This window comes from Cheilinus undulatus, linkage group 12, assembly GCF_018320785.1.
Source record: "Cheilinus undulatus linkage group 12, ASM1832078v1, whole genome shotgun sequence".
Lineage (NCBI taxonomy): Eukaryota > Metazoa > Chordata > Actinopteri > Labriformes > Labridae > Cheilinus > Cheilinus undulatus.
Genome location: NC_054876.1, coordinates 23,843,890 through 23,865,759, shown reverse-complemented (window position 1 = coordinate 23,865,759; position 21,870 = coordinate 23,843,890). Strand labels below are relative to the sequence as shown.

At 41.2% G+C, this 21,870-nt stretch overlaps 1 protein-coding gene across 4 annotated transcripts in view; it reads left to right on the top strand.

Annotated features, from left to right (window-relative positions):
- The window catches only part of fgf13b (fibroblast growth factor 13b), a 36,795-nt gene that overhangs the window by 5,753 nt on the left and 9,172 nt on the right, over window positions 1–21,870 (top strand). For 2 of the 4 annotated variants that reach the window (XM_041801303.1, XM_041801302.1), the window contains exons 2-4: window positions 10,288–10,398; window positions 17,321–17,424; window positions 19,518–19,716. In XM_041801303.1, coding sequence (XP_041657237.1) covers window positions 10,288–10,398; window positions 17,321–17,424; window positions 19,518–19,716 — 414 coding nt within the window. Of the gene's footprint in view, window positions 1–5,932; window positions 5,979–9,296; window positions 9,766–10,287; window positions 10,399–17,320; window positions 17,425–19,517; window positions 19,717–21,870 lie in introns of those variants that run through there. The other 2 variants (XM_041801304.1, XM_041801301.1) reach the window with 2 other exon arrangements.

The window sequence follows — 21,870 nt, the reverse complement described above, 5'->3', positions numbered from 1 at the left end:
TTATGTGAAATTCTTCAGTGAGACCAAAACATTGGTCGAGAAAATACTGTATCTATGGTGTGCCATTTTTGTTCAGCAGAGTCCTCAAATCATAAGAAGTACACAGTGGAGATGGACGAAGCTGATCTGTACTTGTCATATTTTGTTATTGTTTTGATTGACAGCCCCATGGCAGCAGAATTTTCATAGAGTGTTTAAAATCAAGGAAAGGGCACCACAGTGCCAATACAACACAGCCACACTAGAATTTAGGGTCTTGAGAACATTTCACACTGAGTCAGTTTTTTTTCTTTTTTTTTTTTCTGTCAGGATTTTTCGCACGTTAAAAGATAAATTAATCTCATGCTGTTCTAATCATATTTGCACACTGATGTCAAAACTTTCGTCAACAGGCTCATCCTCACTGCTTATTTTTGTCACAGTATGAAACAGTTTGGCACATTCTATGAAATTTTGCTGTGAATACAAATAAAATACAATGGACTCAGTGTGCAAAATATGAGTGAGTGACTTTTTTGGCTTTGGGATCCTAGTCACGTTCAGTACATGCTTTGTCCCTCATATTTAGAGATGCACCTTTTGAAATTACAACAATTTAGCCAATGGTTGATACTGTATATAGTGTTAGATTGTGAACCACTTATTTTTGATTAGCATAATTTTATCTTGATGTGAGAGGTGTGAGGCTGACAGCAGGAACCAGACACTTTCACCTCAGAGGTAGAGAAACAGGCAGCAGACATCACTGACTGAGAATTTGGCGCCATCTAGTGGCTGATAATCTGAATGACTGGTTTTGAATGACAGCTGATGATGTCCAAATACTCCAATGATTGGATCCTGGCTGCCTGCCCAGGCTATTGGCCCAGGAACCTTTGCCAAAATGTACCTGCTGCCATCTTTGTGGTCTGCTATTTCAAGCCAAAGCTACAAAGCTATTCCTGGAGGTGTTATATGTTTGTTCAGAGCTAAAGCATTGCAGCTGGAACAAAAGGAGAAACAAAAAGAAGAAAACAGCACAAAGACATGGAAAGAGTGACCTAGTCTGTCCATCTGCTTGATCTAATAGAATTATTTCCTGATCACAGGAAGCCATGATATAATGACTGTGGTAATCATGTGAGCAGAAAAACAGTAATAATATTTCCTGACATATTTTTTTGTAACCTAACAGAGATTTGTGCAGCATGTTTACTCCAGGGATAACTCAAATAAATCTTCCTCTACGAGCGTCACTTTTAAGCTGAGTGTGCATGTTCTGCAGCGGCATCCTGCTTCAGTTCCTTCTGCAGCTTTTACAGCCTCCCGTAAGCCCTGCAGTATATAGACTCAGTGCAATCTGTAATAATGTCTGTATCATCTCTGCACGCTGTTGTGTTTGAGCTGGCTGCTTCACAGGAAGCACAACAATGTAATGGGCTCATAATAGACAGCTATGTGTAGCTGGGTAGAGACTGTGTGTATTCATGGACAAGCTGCTTTGGTCTGAGTGTGGTTACTACACAATATACTCAGAGGGTGTAAAATGATGATAGCACACAGAACCCCCGAGAGATTTAGTGTGAACTGTAGTACTTTTGGGTGAATGTATTTTTGTGCATGTGTTTAAGAAAATCACTGAATATTGAATGATGAATTCATTCAAAATACAAACTTCAACTGTCCCTCAAGAACAATCCAAGCCACACTGTAAGATCGGTCTAAAATTACAATGCCTTTTTTTTCATGGCAAAACATGTTTAAACAAACATAGTTTAAATTTTTAGATTAACATGTGATAGGACTTAAACCTGCCATTAACAAAATCAAGGCTGCTTCATTACTAATTATTAAAGATGAATGTGTACAACAGCACTAAATGGATTTTTTTTTAAATTATGAAACCTTTTACATATGTATGTATTAACCAGTAGAACAAGTGTTCTGATTTCTCACAGAAGTAAAACTGCCACTACTATCATGTAAAAATACTCTGATACAAGCTCAAATCTTGCCGTTGAAATTTGACTTAAACAGAGCCTATAAAAAGTATTCATCCCACTGGATGTTTTACACTTTTACTGATTTTAAAAATCAATCATGGTTAATATAGTTGGGCTTTCTGATAAAAATGAAAAAAAACAAACAAATCTTTTATGACAAAGTAAAAAAAGGTTTCTACCAAATAATGCCAATTAAACCCAAATGTAAAATAAGTGATGGCATAAATATTCACCCCCCGTAAAATGACTGACCTAATTGAACAGAGGTCCAGCCAACTGGTGCTAGTAGTCCCGCATTTAGTGAAATGGGGACCACCTGAGTGCAGTGAATGTGTCTCAAGTGATTGTAGTATAAAGACGCCTGTGTCTGGAAGGTCCACTCACTGGTTAATCAGTATTCCTGGCTACCATTACACCATGAAGACAAAATAACACCCAAAGCAACTCAGAGAAAAGGTTATCGTAAAGTACAAGTCAGGGGATGGATAAAAAAAAAAAATCAAAGGCATTGAACAAGGCTTTTTGGCCATCAGAGAAGTCGCTATGTTTGGGTGCACCAAACACTGCACATCATGACAATCACACCATTCCCACTGTGAAGCACAGTGGTGGCAGCATAATGCTGTGGGGATTCTTCTTGGCAGTTGGACCTAGAAGGCTTATAAAGGTAGAGGGTAAAGTAAATGCAGCAAAATATTTGACAGTTCTGAAGGGCAATCTGATTCAGTCTGCAAGAGAACTATGGCTTGAGAGAACAGAAGGTTTGTTTTCCAGCAAGGTGCTCGGAGCAGCTCCTGGTGAGCAGAGTCAATTTTTCTTTCAGCACCCAATACTTGACCCTTTGAGATGTGCGTGCTTTTGAACTTTTTTTTTCCAGCAAGACAATGGCCCAAAGCATTCACTAAGTTACACAGAAATGGTTTAAAGACAGTGAGGTGAATGTTCTGGAGTGGCTGAGTCAACGTCCAGACCTCAATCCAATAGAGAATTTGTTGCTGGACTTGAAAGGGGCTGTTCACACCTGATCCCCATGCAGCCTCACAGAGCTTGAGCAGTTTTGCAAAGAAGTGTCCAGATATACAAGCCTGATTGAGACCTATCCACACAGACTGTGTGCTGTGATTGCAGCCAAAGGTGCTTCTACTATATACTGACCTTGGGGTGAATATTTATGCAGTCACTTATTTTACCTTACATTTTTTTGTTTAATTGACATTACTTTGTTTAAACCTACTTTCAATTAACATTAAAGAGGGCTTTTTGATTTTTTTTTTCTGTCTAATAGCCAAATTATATTTACCATGATTGTTTTTAAAAATCAATCAATTAAAAAAACATCCAAGGGGGTGAATACTTTTGTAGTATAATCATTACAATCAAAACTTTAAAATAACAGGGATAAAATTGCATTTCAGATTATGTATATGTTATTCTATTGGGTTAGAACCACTGATGCACTATTGTGTTCACGTAGCAGATGATAAAGATTGAGTTCATTTATCTTTGGACTGTGGTGAGTCAAAACAAAGCCAGAGGGGATACATAACATTACCAAAGTAATGCACTTTTAATCAATTAAGTAATAAAAATAAAAATAGAATAAAACCTGGATGAAGATATTTGACCAAATGCTGAATATCAACCCCCACTGCCAGTCAGCTCCTAATGCCATTATGTAGTTTCTGCACTGCATTACTTTAAAACAACAAACTAATCCTTGTTAACCTGACACGCCAGATGGATTTGTTTCACACATCCATCTGGGAAAGCTTCAATGGTAACGTTTGAGAAAAGGCAGAGGCTTTGAAAAAAACTCGGAGTGTGATTGGGTGAACGTTCTGTCTGTCACATTTCTACAGGCCAATCAGAGCAACAAAACACCTGACGTAGCCGCTATCGAGCTGCGTGTGCAGCTACTGATGATTAACGTGAAACATGGCGACTATAGACATAGTAATTACTCGACTTTTGTCGGTTTTGAAAAGAAAACAACTCACTGCTGTTCTTTGTTCTTCTTTTAAAGAAGAAATGTTATCAAGTTCTGATAAAACTGGCGCTTTAGCAGCATCCACGCTAATCTCTTCCTCCATAACTGAACCAGCTCTTGCTGCTTGTTTACATCATGACTCTGCTGCACCTGAAAGTACTGCCCCTAGTTGCTGATTGGTCCTGTCACTTTCTAACTGGGCCCAAATGGTTTAGATGGGAGCTTTGCAAGATGGAGTTGTCAGTGAGAAACAAGAAAACGGGCATATCCATCTGCTTTGCAAGGTTAAATCCTTGTCACTGTTTTGGTGTACAAGTCACTGTTGACAATAACCCTAATGAAGAACTGAGCTGGTCACGTTGCATCTACTGATTTGAAACTTGTTTTGCCATGTAAAAAGCATTCTAGTTTGATATAACCTTACAGTGTACCTTACAGTTTGTGTTTTTAATGGATTCATTTTTTTACTCATGCACCCCCTCACAAGATAAATCAAGCAAAACAAGACTAAAGCAACCAAAGATGGATGTGATCACTACAAAGACCCTGCAGCACTTTGTCTTTGTCTTTGAGTCTTGATTCTCCACTTCAAAATCTAATAGTTTTCTTCCTCTTGCGTAACACTGAGATGCAGTTGGTTTAAATTTCATTTCAGATACATTTATGATAGATAGAAATATGCTGATTGATGGTATCAAATGTAGCTTTATGACATTGGTGGAGGGGGGGGCACTTGTCTCCCTTGGTGCCCTGATGTTGGAATAAATGTCACTAAAGTGCCTTTTTGGATGCCTTTATGGTGGATAATCATGATGAAGTGCCTTCCTGGGTACCATGTAAGTAGAGAAAATGAACAAACTGCTATTTTAGTGCCCTACAAAATGAAAAGAAAGGAATAGGTTTCTCTTCAGTGACCTCCAAATGAACAAAATTTGACAAAGCCTCCCTTTGGAGCCTTCTAAATGGACAAAATTTGACTTTTTGGTGCCCTCTTAATTGTGAAAATTTGACAAAATGCCCACTTTGGTGCCTAGAAATTGTCAAAATTGACAGACTTGACAAAATGAGGGCACTTTGTCAATTTTGGTGCCCTTTACAGGGACAAATCTGACAAACTGCCCTCTTTGGTGGCTTGCAATTAGACACAACTTGACAAAGTGCTCTCTGGGGTGTATTTTAGTTGGACAAAGTTGGACAGATTGCCTTCTTTGGTGTCCTCTAAATGGAGATATTCTTGCTCTCTTTGGCACATGTCTAATAGCAGAGTACATGCAATAGACTGTCATAAACTCCTGCAGTTTATTTTTATTGTAACCCCCTTGTGAATCTTTGTGAAATAGATGGTTAAATAGTAAAACATTCAACAATGCTATAGTAGTTTTAATAAAATAAAACAAACGTTATTGTAAGCTGGTACTTATGATACCCCTTTGTCACTGATACAAACATACAGGGTAGGTGTAACATGGGCAGTTAGCCTTTCATCTGTCATGGAGAAATCCACGACTGTTAGATCACATTTGGCCTGACGGCCTGAACTTATAGTTTGGCCAGTAGAGTCATCGTCAGAGAGTTATGAACATGTGTGCCTCTAACAGTTATATCTGCTGTGGAGACAGTGACAGCTTTGTTTCTCTCTGATCTCCCTCACAAACACACACAAACACAAACACACACTATGCCTCCTGGATGGCTCCTTGGATTTGGGGCCGGCCTGCTGGCTCCCTCCCTCTCTTGTTGTGCCAGATCAGCGGGGCCTTGAGATGAATCATTAATGACCGCTTCCAAGGCCTTAATGGCCTCTAATGTTCTGTAATGATCTCCCGTCAACGCCATGTGCGCGCTCTTAATGGATCCAATACCGTGGAGAATTGTCTGCTTTGAACTTCAGTAATTCCTCCTCTTTTGGTCGGCCAGCGTACAACAGGAAGTGCGAAAAAGTGGCGAGCACAAGTCTCCGGAGCTCCACGGGCGCAGCATGAGTTTCCCTCTCCGCCGATCCACCTCAGGTAGGACCTGGGGGGAATTATTCAATGATCGCGGCTAAGCCGGGGATTTGTTATCCTGTTAGAAATCTGTAGAGGAAGCTACACAACTTTAAGTAGCAAGCTGCGTAAAATGAAGGCAGTAGCGTCAGGTCGCTTTGACTCCAACAAGGGACTTTTAAAAATGTTTTCTTGCCACTTTAGAGTTGTGTGGAGCTTCTGAGCTCAAAACATTCTCAAAATATTTAATTTTACTTAAAAAATATATCAAAAGGAGTTCAATTTAATTCAAACAGGCTTAACGTGAGCAAACTTTGTCGTGTTTGAAACTTGAGGCGCTGTCCGTGGTGCTGAAAGCAGCGCAGGACGCGCCCTACTGCAGATACCAGCTACTCTAAAGTCAACACTTTTAAGAGTGTAAACACATGAAATAATCTCACATGGATGCACAGTCGATATCAGAGAAAGTGTGCTCTTTGCTTAATGATATTCTGATGTACACTTTGCATCACTGAGAGCAAAATCAGGGGGGATTTCAACTTGATCTTGGATGACTGAGATGGCAGATATCCAAAGCCTAAATTTGAAATCACAACAGCAAATAAAAAAACTGCACCAACAGGAAAAACTGAATAACTAATTTGATTTTCTCAACGCCTTCTAAACCCCTGTATCAAAAGCCCCAGCTCTTTGCACCCTCTGACTAATCCTTTCAAAGTAAAGCTCCATGTCGGCCCTCAGGGCGAGTTCACACATCTCCACTACAAAAAATAAGATTAACCAGTTAACTTAATTTCCCTCTCAAATCTTTTCCCCTTCACCAAAGATATTCTGAAATGTTTGAAGTAGAGCGTATATTTATTTATGTTAATTTCACAGCCTTTAGTTACTGTGTCACTGTGCTCTGTGCTGTTTTTCAGGACTAAACCTGCTGAAGGTCTTGGTGGTTTGCAGTGATTACAGCTGCATGGTTGTACTCCAGCCCTCTTCATAGATAGCTTGAGATTCACACACATACAGCCAGGACTCTTTTTGAGTATCTGTGGTAAATACTCTCTAGTTATCTCTAGCAGGATTAACTCCCTCTTCTCCAACATCTTTTTCCTTTTGCCTGTAGGGGGCAGAAGAGCTCCAACCAAATCTAGAGAAGTTTTTTGAGAGATCAGATGCAACAGCTTCTTGAATTCTTTGTTTTTGTCAATACTATCAATGCATAATTCATTCACATCCAAGCTTCTGTTACATAAAATGACCTTTGAATGATTATTCAGGAGGATCCTTCAGTAATACACCTTCAGTGTTTTGCAGCTTTTTGAATCATTGATTTCATTGTTTCCTGTGACATTTCAGTGTGTTATTGGTTTCTCAGGGTTTGACTTCGCAGGTTTTTTTTTTTTGGTACATTTTCCCAGCAGCTTCTCTCATGAAATTAGGCTCCCTCGTTTTTGTGTTAGCTGGTGCTTTTAGAGACACGTGGTCTGGTTTTAAAAGCGAGGGTGTCATAAATGAAAGATGAAGGACAGGACCAAGCTTTCAGTCATTTCATCACAGTGGTCTTAACACATGTTTGCTCTCTTTTTTAGATGAGATGACATCATGGATTGGTTATGAAATATTTTATGGCTCAAGTGTCCCTGTGAATTCACAGCTTGTGGGTTGAGCTGCACAGTCACACCTTCACTATATTTATCAGCACACTTACACAGGGCTTACCTACCCAGAAGGCCGTGGGTGTTTCTCCTGCTCCTTCACATCAAAGGTTTCCCCTTCAGTGACCAGGTCCTGACCCCGGCTTCTGTCCTCAGTCCATCACTTTCCCCCTCCATCCAGAGTGGGCTGCAGCGTACCGAGTTCACCTTCAGTGGTCTAATTTACTGCTCAACACATCCTGCTTCTTCTCCAGCCATTGATTTCCTCTCTCTTTTCCCACTGTGGAGCAGCATGCGTCGGCTGTGCCTGCTGCCGGGCGCCAGGTGCTCGCAGGTCGACCGCTGCTGTGAGACTTCATCCACATCCCTGTCTTCCTCCTCGTGGAGGAGAGCGCTTTGGAGTTGCAGTTGCCATGCGCCATTGCAGCTGTGTGTCGCTCTGACAGCTGTGCATGTGCCTCTCCTGTGGGGGCTGCCCGTGGCACAGCCGACATGCAGAAATGTGTCTACTGTGACTGTGAAGAGAACATCGAGAAAAACACCATAACTCATCCACACTGAAGTGCTACTCAGTTTTTCACCTCCTCTTCTTCCTCTGCAGCCTGTCATCAGGAGTGAACCTCTGCACCAAAATAAGAGGAGAGCCCCTCCTTTCTCCCGCTCTCTCCTCCTCAAAATTCTCTCCCTCTCTCCCACATACTCCCCAAGTCTCTCCTTACTCCATTTCTCTCTCAATTCCACATGTTGTACTTTATTCCCCTCATTTTTTAATAATCCCATTTTTCTCTACCTTCACTCTTCTTTATCCTTTTTACACTCTTGTTCATTTGCCTCTTTTCATTTTCTCCTCCCCTCCTTCATTCATCATTCTCTTTCCAATCTATTTGTAGGCTGTATATTCTATACAAGCTCTCTCTCTCTGTCACACAGGCACACTCAATATCTCATTTTCTCTCTCCCGCCCCCACCCACCTCCCCCCTCTTTCCATTATTCCTCCTCTCATTCATTCACCTGCCTGTCTCCTGGCTCCTTCTTATTTTTTTTACTGTTTATTTTTTTCTCTCACTCCTCCTCCTATATTACACCCCCCCTCCCTCATTCTCCCTCTTTCCCTCCTCCCCCTCCTCTCTGTCAGTCTCCCTGCCTATCACACATCAGTATTCAGGAGAACATGTAAATATCATGCCACGTGGGGCCCAGGGTTACAGGTGCCCTATAAAGAAGACTGAGAGTGCTCCCCTTTAACACCTTAACACACAAACACAAAAACCACACTCCCACCCTCTCCACCCTCCCCCTTTCTTCCTCCTTCTCGGGGCGGGCAGGGAGGGCTGCAGCAGTTTTATGAACGGCACGGCTGCATCATGATCCCTCTCCTCACTCTGAACCGGCCCCGAGCTCTTTCATTGACAAACATTCCGGTTGCTGCATTTGTGTCACGGAGCGCGTCGAGCGGCGGCGCGGCACCGGGGGGAGCGGCGCAGAGCGGCAGCAGCTGCAGTAAGCAGCAACAACAAGCCCCGTTGTGGCTCACACCAGCGTCTGTAAGCTGTTGATTCTCCGCTTGGACCCGGGACTAGATCCTTCCGCAGCCTGCTCCCCTCTCCCGGGACAGCCTGAAGAATCACCTGAGGGGGGAAGCAGACAGCTTTTGCCACTCAGACCCCTTTGGGGAGGGGGGGGGGGGAGCATGAGGCGGCGTCGTTAAGGCTGACTCTCTGGCACATTACCGGATTTGTTTAACGACTTCCATGAAGCGCTCGGACGCACTGATGATGAAGGATTCTGGACGCCTTTTAAAACCACGGGTATCTGCGAGACTGCAGCGGCCGGTGTGTGATGCGAACTGAGCCGTGGGTGGCGTAGACCCCCACCCCGCTAACCCCCTAACGCCTTATCCGCGACCCCCCTTCCCCTCCGACCGGGACGCACAGCCTTGTTTCGCTCCACCGGGGGAACATGTCCCGGGCAGCGGCGATCGCCAGCTCCCTGATCCGCCAGAAGCGGCAGGCGAGGGAGCGCGAGAAGGCGAACGCGTGCCGCGGCGGCGGCAGCCCGAGCAACAGCAAAGGCACCAACGAGAAGCCGAGCAAGCTGAACGTGTTCTCGCGCGTTAAATTGTTTGGATCGAGGAAGAAACGGAAGAGAAGGCGACCACCAGGTCTGAGAGTGAGAGGAGAGAGGCTGCAACCCCCACCTCAACCATCATCACCATCACCACCACCACCACCAGCAGCATCATCATCATCATCACCTCCACCAGCTAACACCATTTTCTCCCATCTGAGGCTGCACCTTCATCATCTCATTGTTCCTCTCCTGTTGCATGACACCATCACATGTAAATAACTTTAGAGGCCCACAGCATAGTGTTGTAGCAGCATGTGTGTAGCTCATGGAGATCTCAGAAAATCAAGATCAGGTCATTTCGGCATCTACTTGAATCCATCATGCTGCTTGTGTGAGCTGAGTAGCATGATGGGACTTTAGTGTTTGAACAGTGCACAGGGGTCAGTTTTGATCCTGGGCCCTTAAGGCCCTGTGATGGAAACAAACAGCTCCTCTTCTTCTGACACTTCCGGCTTCTTGCAGACTGCTGGATTTAGTTCATGCGATCACATGACAGTTTTAAGGAATGAATGCAGTCAGTGTTTCTCATCCCATCCCTCTCCTCTCTTTCCAGAGCCCCAGTTGAAGGGCATTGTGACCAGGCTCTCCAGTCGACAAGGCTTCCAGCTGCAGATGCAGCCTGATGGCACCATCGATGGAACCAAGGATGAAGACAGTACATATGGTGAGTAACACTTTGTTCTCTAAACACACAGGAGAGGATCGAGGCTAACTTGAGCTCTTCATTTTTACACTGTCTTTGCTTGCTATTTCTACTTGGGCTGCAACTAACAGTGATTTCCTTCATTTAAAATCTTCCAATAACTTTGCAGACAAATGTATTTTTCTTTATTTGTTGAACTGGCATTATAGATCTAAGTTAATTGAGAATGATCTGCAACATATAAAAGAGAACAGATTTATGCTGTTTTTTGCTTGTTTTTATCAAACCAAAACCTCATAATTTAAAGATTTAGAGTTCAATATTATGTCAAAAACAGCATTGAATCACCCAATCTTACAAACAATAACCAGCAAATGTTTTGTGCGTATGCCTGACTTTTCCTTGACTTTTGCATGATTGTTTTTCTACCAATGATTTAATCAATGAAATAGTGTTAAATTGTAAAACAGAGAGCTAAAGGGACCAGACATGGAAAAAGAAATGTTTATTGCAGGAACAACATTTTCAAAGATGCTTCCACTAGTGTAAAGAAAATGATCAAACAAAATAGGATCCAAGAAATCCAACACTTAAATTGTACAGTAGAGACTGGAAACAACCTTTCTTTTGATTCCAATATAACCTGGAGATGCAGCAGACCATTGTAAAATGTTGAAGACTTGCTATCTAGCAAGGCGTAATTTAGTTTAATTCCCATTCGCCCACTTTACAGTTATCATCAGAAACCAATTCAAATCCAATTTAGTGATAAACTCCACCCTGCGGACATCTGTCTGATGTGGGGGTTTAACTCCCACATTCACTCGACAACACGTCAAGTGTTCATTTCATTAGTAAACGGGTGCAGGCTTTCCTCCAAAGGTCAGCTGGCAATCTATCTGTGTTAAATGTTTCCTTGTTAAAGAAATCAATAAAGGATCCAGAGGATGTACAATGTAACCTGCAAATGTGTGACCTAAATGTCTGCCCCAGGTTGTAGAGGACCAGTAAAACCAATATGTTTTTATCTTATTCTTTTTCTCTGTCACGGACGTAAACACACAGCACTACAGTATGTGATTGATACGGCTAATTCACTTCTGCTGTCGTGCTTCAGACGGCAATCACTCTCCTCTGCGTGCACAGTTGGTGTTTTCAGCTTCACACATTAATCTCTGCCACTTCTCAGGCCACCAACTGTTGTCGTGCAAAAAGAGAGGGAAAAAAGCAGCCATTAAGAGGTGTGCTCTTTAATTAGATAATTACATGGTGAATGCATCGTGTAGGCACCAACCAACATAAAACTAGCTGACCATAACTGGATTGGAATGGTAATCCATGTAATCCAAGAATCAATATAACCACTGTCATTATAAAAACATGGTTGGCTAAATAAATATAATTAAACAAGGCACTGAGTCATCAAACTGTCTGGAATAATTATGCCTCTGCCACAGAGCATTTACTGTAAAACATATAAATCACTTTTTTGCTTGTGCTCACTGAATGCAAACCATAAAAAAGTTCATTCTAGGGTTGCACCCTAAAGAGATCCCTTTCTGATCGTTACATTCTTGGGAAATCCTTAAGATTAGATCACTGAAATTTTGAACCTGCTGGACAGCCTCTGATGACAACTAAGCCTCTGGATGTGACAGTATCAAATATATGGGCCAAGTCATATTTTGTTTCTGCTGGGCAAAACAAAGGAGTGATATTAGCCCTCTGTTCTATAAAGGTTTCAGTATTTGACATGTCTCATCTATACTGGAAACAAGATGTGTGTTTGTCCGTCAATAGCTGATTGTTTCTCAAGTCCCTGTCATGCACGCGCTGTTCCTCTGACAAATTTCCACTGCATGAGTGCATATTTGAAGACAAATGGCCACATTTTCTTGATATTTTCCTGCCAGCTCACTAGTAACATTCTTCCACAAGAATTGATGTGTGACTGTAGCAGGTAATGTTCAGAAAAATTTAGAGTGCCACCAAGTAGGTGGGCGGGAGTGGTGATGTTTAAATCCTGTGTACGGTACCATTTCCATGGACATGCTTTACCCTCTTTTCTGATCACCAGTATGTTCCTTTCCCATCTTTGGAAGCTGTGAAATCAGCCGTGTCCTTTTTACATGTCTTTTCTTCTGAGACCGCCCTCCTATCTAACAGCAGAAATCTCCCACTTTGAGGGTTATATGTGAAATGGTAACCCTGGAAAATGTCATAGGCAGACTGTCCTGAAATTTTAGTTTAGAAACTGTACTTTGGCCTGTGCTTTCCACCTCTTCAGCGTTCTACACTGACAGTTTTTCAGCATGTTACCAAAGTCTGCTCAAACAGGATTTGTCAACACCTCTCTGTCTGCAAACAGAGAGCAGAGGGCCTTCATACCAACATTTTGTCTCCTGTTTACAGATCCTGCATTCATATGCAGATATCTGTTTACAGAGATTATAGTCACAGTAATGAAAGACAGCTTAACAAATTTAACTAGCTTATGCCTCTGAATTTTGCTGTAAAATTAGAGCCTTCGTTAAAGCAACTTCAAATTACACTGTTGATATACCTGATGATGTTGAGTGCACTTTACAGTGTTTTTGGTTTTTGTTAACAAAGAGCCATATTACAACAAAAGATGTCTCATGACACTTCATATAAAGGGCAGAATTAGGAAACAAACACAACTTTATACCATATCTGAAGTTCACGTTGAAGAAGATAACAGATAAATACAGTGCCTAGAAAAAGCATTCACCCCCTTGGATATTTAATATAAATGAGAAGATTTTCCCCCAAGATTTTCCTCTATTTTGCTGCATTCATTTTACCCTTTACCTTTACAAGCCTTCCAGGGCTGGCTGAGGAGAAGCATCGCCACAGCATGATGCTGCCATCACCGTGCTTCACAGTGGGGATGGTGTGTTTGTGGTGCAGTGTTTGGTGTCTAAAGACCAAAAAGCAACAATTTGGTCACATCAGACCAAAGAACTTTCTTCCAGTTGACGATGGAGTCTCCCGCATGCTTTTTGGCAAGCTCTAGTAGAGATTTAATGAGCGTTCTTCAACAGTGGCTTTCTTTTTGCTCTTGTTGTATGTTGGGAGAGGGTCTCTCCCATCTCAGCTGTAACAGCTGTAAATCTCGTAACTCCTTCAGAGTAGTTATAGGTGTCTTTGTGGCCTTGCTTGCTAGTCTCCTTCTTGCACGGCCTTTCAGTTTATGAGGATGACCTGATCAAGGCAGATTTAAATGTGTGCAGGGGATGTCCAGTGCCTTGGAAATTTTTTTTGCATCCATCCTTTGACTTATATTTTTCCTTAACCTTTTTACTGAGTTGCAATGAGTGTTCTTTTATCTTCATGGTGTCTTCATGGTAGCCAGGAATACCGATTAACCAATTCAATGAATATTTGCACATACTAACTAAAATAATGATAAAACACTTATGAATAGCTCATACAATTTTCTTTGGATGAGAACATAATTGTTTAGAGCTATTTTGTAGATTTAAAAGATAAAATAATTTAAATTTAACTTCCCTCTGAAAGTTGGGGGGTGGGGTTCAGTCACTTACATTGAAGAAGAGATATGAAAATACATCCTCATTTGGTTCAAACAAGATTATATATACAATATATATAATTGCTTTGAAGCTTTAGAAAAATGTGAATCTGATTAATCACAGGTTTTGGATAAATTATTCATGATCAGCCACATATACTGTATCAATAATGCAAGTATCTGCTTTACAGGTAGTCTAAATGCACTTTTCTATTTCAAGCATGTTATTTCTAACATCTTCATCTTAATTTTGTTCCACCTTCCACCTCACTAAGTTCATTCAAAACTACAGAGAATGCACTTGTACCTTCTGTCTTCACACATTGTCAGTCAGTCACAAAACACCCCTTGCCTATACCACTTAAAGGGATACTTCAACATTTTGGCAAATTCGCCCATTGCCATAATTCCTGTAGTCTTAGTAGGTTTGTTTCCTTTAGTTGTCGGTGCAAGCTGTTTCTAGATCTGGGGGGGTGTTAAACCAGCTGCACCACTAATGTGATGTTAGCAGATGGAATTTTTGCTTTCCCTCATCAAACTCATCAAATACACAATCCAACAACTCCAAAACGCTCTCGTGGACAAGTTGTGACCTGCACATTCACCACACTATGAAAAAATAACGTTTAATTATGTTACATTACTACACATTAAGCAAATACTTGGAACTATTTCTTGAGTAAACCACTGGGCAGAGTGACACAGTGCAGCAGCCATGTCTGGAGCGTAGTTCCGGCTTTGCATTTAACTTAAAACATCTCCGTCTCATAATGTTCCATGGTGAAGTGGCATGGTCAATGTACAGGCCATAAATAAAGGCAACGAACCTATTACTAAGACTATAGGAATTATGGCAATAGGCGAATTTGCCAAAATGTTGAAGTATCCCTTTAACCTTACCCCTCAGTTTTGCTGTTCATGTCTAGTTGTAAGTTGTTCAGATTCTTGCTGGACCGTAGGGTAGGATGAAATGCAAGGGGTACATGGCCCTTTAAATATATATTTTCCAGAAATACACTCCAAACTGAGTGTTAAAGGAAATCTCCCACACCTTGAAAATAATTGGCAAGATGGCTGTTCAATGAAGTGTATCAATGTAGAAAGTTTCTTTGTAAATAAGTTTTGAAAATGACGACAATATATTACCTTAATTTAATGTTTTTCGGTGCATTTTGGCCGTTCTAATTTTGAAAAAGCATTTTAAAAGATTGCGCATGGTAGAAATGTTCAGTCTTATTGTCAGAACCTTACACACAGATAAACTGGTTTACATATGCATCGCAGGGCATACACACTATGTGGACAAAAGTTTTTGGCCACTCCTGTTAAATATATAATTCAGGTGTTTCAATCAGAACCGTTGCCACAGGTGTATAAAATCAAGCGCCTAGTCATGCAGACTCCATTTGTAAACATTTGGGATACAAAATGGGGTCAATCTGATGAGCTCAGTGACTTCAAGCGTGGTACTTGGATTGATGCCACCTTTGCAATAAGATGGTTCATGAAATTTAATCCCTGCTGGATGACCCAGAGTGAACTGTAAGCGATATATTATTTAAAGTGGAAGCATTTAGGAACAACAGCAACTTAGCCACGAAGCAAGAGACCACGTAAAATCACAGAGTGGGGTCAACAACTGCTCAGGCGCATCCAAGACTCACATCAGTGTTGTATGGGGTGGTGTGAAGAACGACAACACTGGACTGTGTAGCGGTGGAAACATGTTCTGTGGAGTGACAAATCACACATCTCTGTTAGGCAGTCAGATGGGCGAGTCTAGGCTTGGTGGATGCTGAGGCAGTGTTACCTGGCTGACTGCATAGTGCCAACTGTGAAGATTGGTGGAGGAGGGATAATGTATGGGGCTAGGCCCCTTATCTCCAGTGAAGGGCAATGTTAATACTCCAGCATACCAAGAAATTTTGGACAGTGCTATGCTTCCAACTTTGTGGCAACAGTCTAGGGAAGACCCTTTTTCTGTGCAAAAAGCAAGGACTATGAAGACATGGTTTGATGAGTGTGGTGTAGGAGAGCTTGACTAGCCCGTGCAGAGCCCTGATCTCAACCCTTGTCAGCACCTTTGGGATGAACTGGAACAGAGATTGCAAGCCAGGCCTTCTCTTCTAACATCAGTGCCTGACCTCATAAATGCTTCACAGAATGAACAAATTCCCACAGAAACACTCCAAAATCTAATGGAAAGCCTTCCAAAAAGATTGGAAGCTGTTGTGAAGTCAACATAGAGCCATACTCAGTGCTAGAGGTGGGAGAAAAAAATTGATTCTTAGATGCATCAGGATGTGGAGGTGGAAGATTCTGAATCGAGTTATAAATATCCAGAAATCGATAATTTTTAATATTTAATACTGTGGAGTAGCAGGAACAAAAAGGTGGAACTCTAACACGCAGCTCTTAACAGAAAGATTAAGATTACTAGTTGTTCGTCTGTGAAAAAGGACATTTCTATGTTTGTAATTTCAGATATGTTTCAATGAAAGGATGCTGCTACCTTTGGTTCAGTGCAACTGTAACTTTCCAGTTTCAGTTCAATTATGAATTGAATCGTTGCTCCATAAATCATAATCAAATCGAATTGTGAGGTGCCTAAAGATTCCCACCTCTACTCAGTACTCAGTAAGTCTTTGCTCTTCTTTTAAGCAAGAAATGTTGTCCATAGCTGATAAAAACGCTGCTTTAGCTGTATCCACACTAATCTCTTCACTGGCCACTGTTGTTTGCAGGCTTTAAGTCACTTCAACTAAACCAGCTAGTAGCTACTGTCTCATTCTCCTGAAATGAAGCTGATTGGTCTAGTCATTACCAAGTGTTTTGGTATAAAATTTTGTAAGTTAGGTTTGCCTGATGACCAACATGTAGTCAGGCCAATACTTCTGCTTTGCAACGTTAATCTTGTTGTATTTGCCTATATTAATGCTGTTGACACTGCTGATGATGTTTCAAGAACTTAAAGGGTTATATATTTGTTAAAATTACAGTGTCCTTATTTGTGTGGATTTTTGATTCTGTGAGGTATCATTACACTTCTAGCCATAGAGGGAATATTTTCACTGAAATCATGTCTCCACTCACTCTCCATTTATAGCTCTTGTACTGACTCTCGTCCTTCCTCGACTAAATGTATACATAAACCTTGCTTTTCTACGTGCCTGTTGACAGTTCTTATCTTTATAATCCTACACATAATACCAGTCTCTATATCACTCCGGTGAGCCTGAAGGCTTGGAGCCTGACTGACCTTGTAATAAAGCTTCTCAGAGGCAAAATGGAGGTGTCAACAAACCAGATGCTACATTGATATTGATGAGGATTTCTCTCTCTTTTTCCCTCTGGCCTGTTTGTTTGCTGTGTGTGATTTGTGTGTAGCTGTGTTCAACCTGATCCCAGTGGGGCTTCGTGTTGTGGCCATCCAGGGCGTCCAGACCAAACTGTATCTGGCGATGAACAACGAAGGCTTTCTTTACACCTCTGTAAGTCACACATACACCGGCATCATCATCGTCATCATCATCATTAAAAGAGCCATAAAAGAACCATTAAGGACCTAAACCCAGTCTTTGGGTCGAGTTGAGTAATGAAGCAGCCTCTATCGGTGTGACCACTCTCATTATCCTCCTATCATCACATCAATACTTTAGCTCCAGAGCTGCCTTGTGAGTCAGCTGCCACTGGCTCGTATAATCGTGTGTCTGAGCCTGCCTTATCTGTCCACTGATACTGTGGCCTCACAGGATTGATTTCAGATCATCCTTCAGCTTCCTTTTGTTTATCTCCCTTCACTCAGCCTTTGATAGAAAGATTACTTTGTGTCCATTTGCAAACAGCCCCTTTAAATTTTCCTTTATGCCTTTTTTGCCCCCTAGCTAGATTTACACATGCTTCCCGCTGTGCATATATCTCCTTAGGCAGGTCAGAAGGCGGTGTTGGCTGCAGTACGCTGCATTAAGTGCTTCACTTTAGCTCCTGAGCGGTGGTGGTGGGTGGTGGTGAAGCAATAACAAAAAAGAATCAACAAAAATAACTCTTGGAGCAATCTAAACAAGCCTGTGAGGCGAGCAAAACTAACAAGAGGATATAGAAAAATGAGAGATGGCTCCATGCAATAACGGCAACAATATCTGACCCCTCCTGTCCACTCCTGCATGGCTGGATTATCTCTGCCTCAGCTGAAACACTGATATCAATTGTTTTTACTCTTCACACTTATATATAAGATGATTCACACAAAGTGTATTAATCACGCATACCTCTGACGTAATTAAAATGCACAGATGATTAATAGATAATAGAGAAGAGAGTATTTTTCTCTGTATCTTTCCTGGACACCATCCTTCTCTCAGTGGGCTGGTTGGTATTCAAGGGAGTAGCCGGTTGCCATGGCGATGCAGGAATAAGGAAATGCAAATGTCAGCTGTCCTAAGTTGGTGCAGTTTGTTCTCTGAGACTACAGCCCAGCCGAGATAATGATTCAAAGAGACGGATGAATATACACCTATGGCAACACAGACGAGTGATTAAAAACTTTCTAATGGAGCTGTTGATATTACAAACTCAATTTTTTTCACCTTTTTCTTTCCATCTGACACCCCTAGCTCTCAATTACTACTACACCACCCTGTTATCTCATTGCCCCTTCAAACAATCAGAACCCCACAGGATCCCAGTTGTTAGCACATGCCTTGTTTTCAATACATTTGGAATCATAAGACAGGTCTCTGTGGAGTAAATTGTTATTAGAAGCTTACCTTTGCTGATCTAGAGAGGTCTCCTGGCATTTATATGCCTTCCTGAACATTTTTAATCAGGTGCAAAGAGCTGTCTTTATTCAGAGCTTTAATACTACAAATCCACATAGTTAAATCCTTGCCTGTTACATTTTTTGCAATGAAAAACTCAGCAGTCTTCCTATCTATCCTCCATTTTGACACCAGAATTAAAAGTCAACAACTTCCTGTTAGCCTGTCAGCCAATCACGATGCTCCAGTTTCTTCTTCTATTATTTTCCTTGGGGTAGTGACCAATCAGGGCCAGCCGGTAATCAACAAGAGATAAGGTAGACATCCGCAAGTGTGAGAGATAAGAAAAAATAGTCCTCTATGGCTCAAATAATTAAAAGAAGACATTTGAGCTCTTAAATTGGATTCATGTGCATTTAACACACTGGAATACCAAATGCACACATCTCCTGATAGACAAGGACTGTAGGACCTAAATGCAGATGGGAAAATGTTTGTCCATTGTTGAGCTGGGTATGATTTATGTAAAGCCATTTGAGATTCATTTACCTTTATGAGCTGAGAAGGTGCAGGCCTTTTTAGGTACTTTTCTGGCTTAGCATGCCTTTAATTAGATAGGAAGAAAGCGGATGGAGTCAAGAGAACTGGGAAGGTAGCTGCAGGCCAGAATCGAACCTTGGCCAAGCTTGTACATAGGGCTGGACCTAACTGCTCGTCCCTCTGTGACCCCTCTACAGGCATTTTTGCATCAAAAATACAGGGGGACCAAAAATAGGAAAAAACTAGCTTCAGCTTTCAAGGGTTAATGTATCACTTTTTCTCCTCAGGAACACTTCACCCCAGAGTGCAAGTTTAAGGAGTCGGTGTTTGAGAACTACTACGTCACCTACTCCTCCATGCTGTACCGGCAGCAGGCCTCCGGTCGGGCCTGGTACCTCGGACTCAACAAGGAGGGCGGCATCATGAAGGGGAACCACGTCAAGAAGAACAAGGCAGCAGCACACTTCATACCCAAACCGCTCAAAGGTAAGACCATGATGCACCATGAGTGCAGACCAAAGTTAGTAATTACAGGTGTATAATTATAAACATGAAGATTTTCTTTCAAACATTAAGGTCCCTTAAATCCCTTTATTCATGTGACACCCTTGGTAACTAAAGCTGCCCAACCCTGCCTGATGAAGTGAAGCTGTGGGATGCACAAGCCATGCGTTAGTACAGTTGGAGCAAAAGTTCTACCTAATGACAGGGTTTGCACTCTGCTAACATCTATGGTTTACACTAGCTGAGGTTCAGCGTAGGCCTACCTTTTAGTAGGTGTAAAGTAAAATATGGTTGTCTTGGTGATAGTTTAAAAAAAATGAGAAAACTCAGCGCTAGACAAGGAGTTGAAGAGTTTACCGGCCCTCCCTAAAAAATATAAAATGACTTTGTTTAGCTGAGCAGCGTGGCTCTACTTGGCTTGGAAATGTCTGGTGGGATTTGGGGGGAGCACTTGAGAGACAGAGCTCACAGTTAATGGTGGAGGAACCTGGTCCATCACAAGGAAGAAGAATGTATGCATTTTAACATGTATGAGAGGATGTTGCCCCTGTTGATCCGGACCTTGTTAACAGTCTTGCTGCAGAGTATGTAACAGTTGTAGTTTATAAAGGGAGGACCTATCAAGGCAGGTAAAGAGGGAATTGCAGTAGTCAAGCTGGAGGATAGAAGGCCTGAATTAGCATCTCTCACTCGGCTTGTGAGACTGCAGGTTTTAATAAAGCGATATTTCTTAAGAGAAATCAACATGAATGGCAGCATTGCCTAATAAGACTATCCATGGTCTAGTATGTAACTTACTAACAGAAAACTTTAAACATTTGTGGCTTTTGAGAGAAGTTAACTCTGGGAAAGAATTCAAAACAAAGAATCTGAAAACCTAGTTTTAAACAATATTAGCACTTTCTGTCGTATCAATTATTCATGACTAGATAAGGCTTGCTCTGTTACAACTCAGGAAAGGGAAACCTTGGGGATTACAAACTCAAAATCAAAACATGTATTCTGACCATTAAGCAGGCTGAAACATTCTTTGGCTGACATTGGTTTTTTCAAATTTTTAATAGTAATGTGAAAGAATTAGAGATCATCTTTCTTTTCCTATGCACTGAAACATGATATGATACAATAAAGTACATAGGACCTGACACGACAAAAAAATGACATGATACAATACAATACAGTACGACACACCACTATATGATACGCAAGGATAAGAATTAATAATATGATACGATAAGTCACAATTAGGCATGCACGACATGACACACACTACAATATGTTACGATACAGTATGATACCACATGACCTGACAGGATATAACATGACATGATACGACATGGTAGGATACATCACGATATGATATAAAACGATTTGACATGATATGATACAAATGATATGATAGGAAGCACCGTATGAAACACCACAACAGGATTTGATACGATACAATAAGGCACATACTTGACCTGGCCTGAGAAAACACGACACAATTTGAGACAATACAACACAACTAAATGGTATGCAAGGATAAGAACTGATATGATAAGGTACAGTTGGACCCTACATGACACGATATAACATGACACGACAAGATAAGATATAATTAACAGGATAAGATATGATATAATAGGATGCACTATATGAAAACCACAAAGATTTGGTATAAGATAAGCTGTATTGAACCTGACCTGACCCAACTTACAACATGATACAAAGTGATACCATACACCACCATCTGATAGAGTTGATATTACATGAAAAGGTACCATTGGACCCAACACAACAAAATACAGGACAATACAATAAGATACAGTATGATATAATACAATATAGGGCTGGGGTATTAATTGCAAATTAGATAAAATCGTCATATGGCCTGCTGCAATTTTCAACTCGCAGAAGGTGCAGTATTTCTTTAACCTGCAATTTGTGTCAAAATACCAGTTTATTTTTTTTGTGGCAGAGACATCGTGCATTACATCCTGTATCATGCAATCATTTTAGGGGCATATTTTTAGAGTAGTGTAAAAATCCCATTTTCTTTAGTTTTGTATGTTTTACTTGTTAAATATGAGAATTATATAAAAATGTTCATTCCCTTTAATACAACAGTTCATATCCAATTGCAAAATGAGTCAA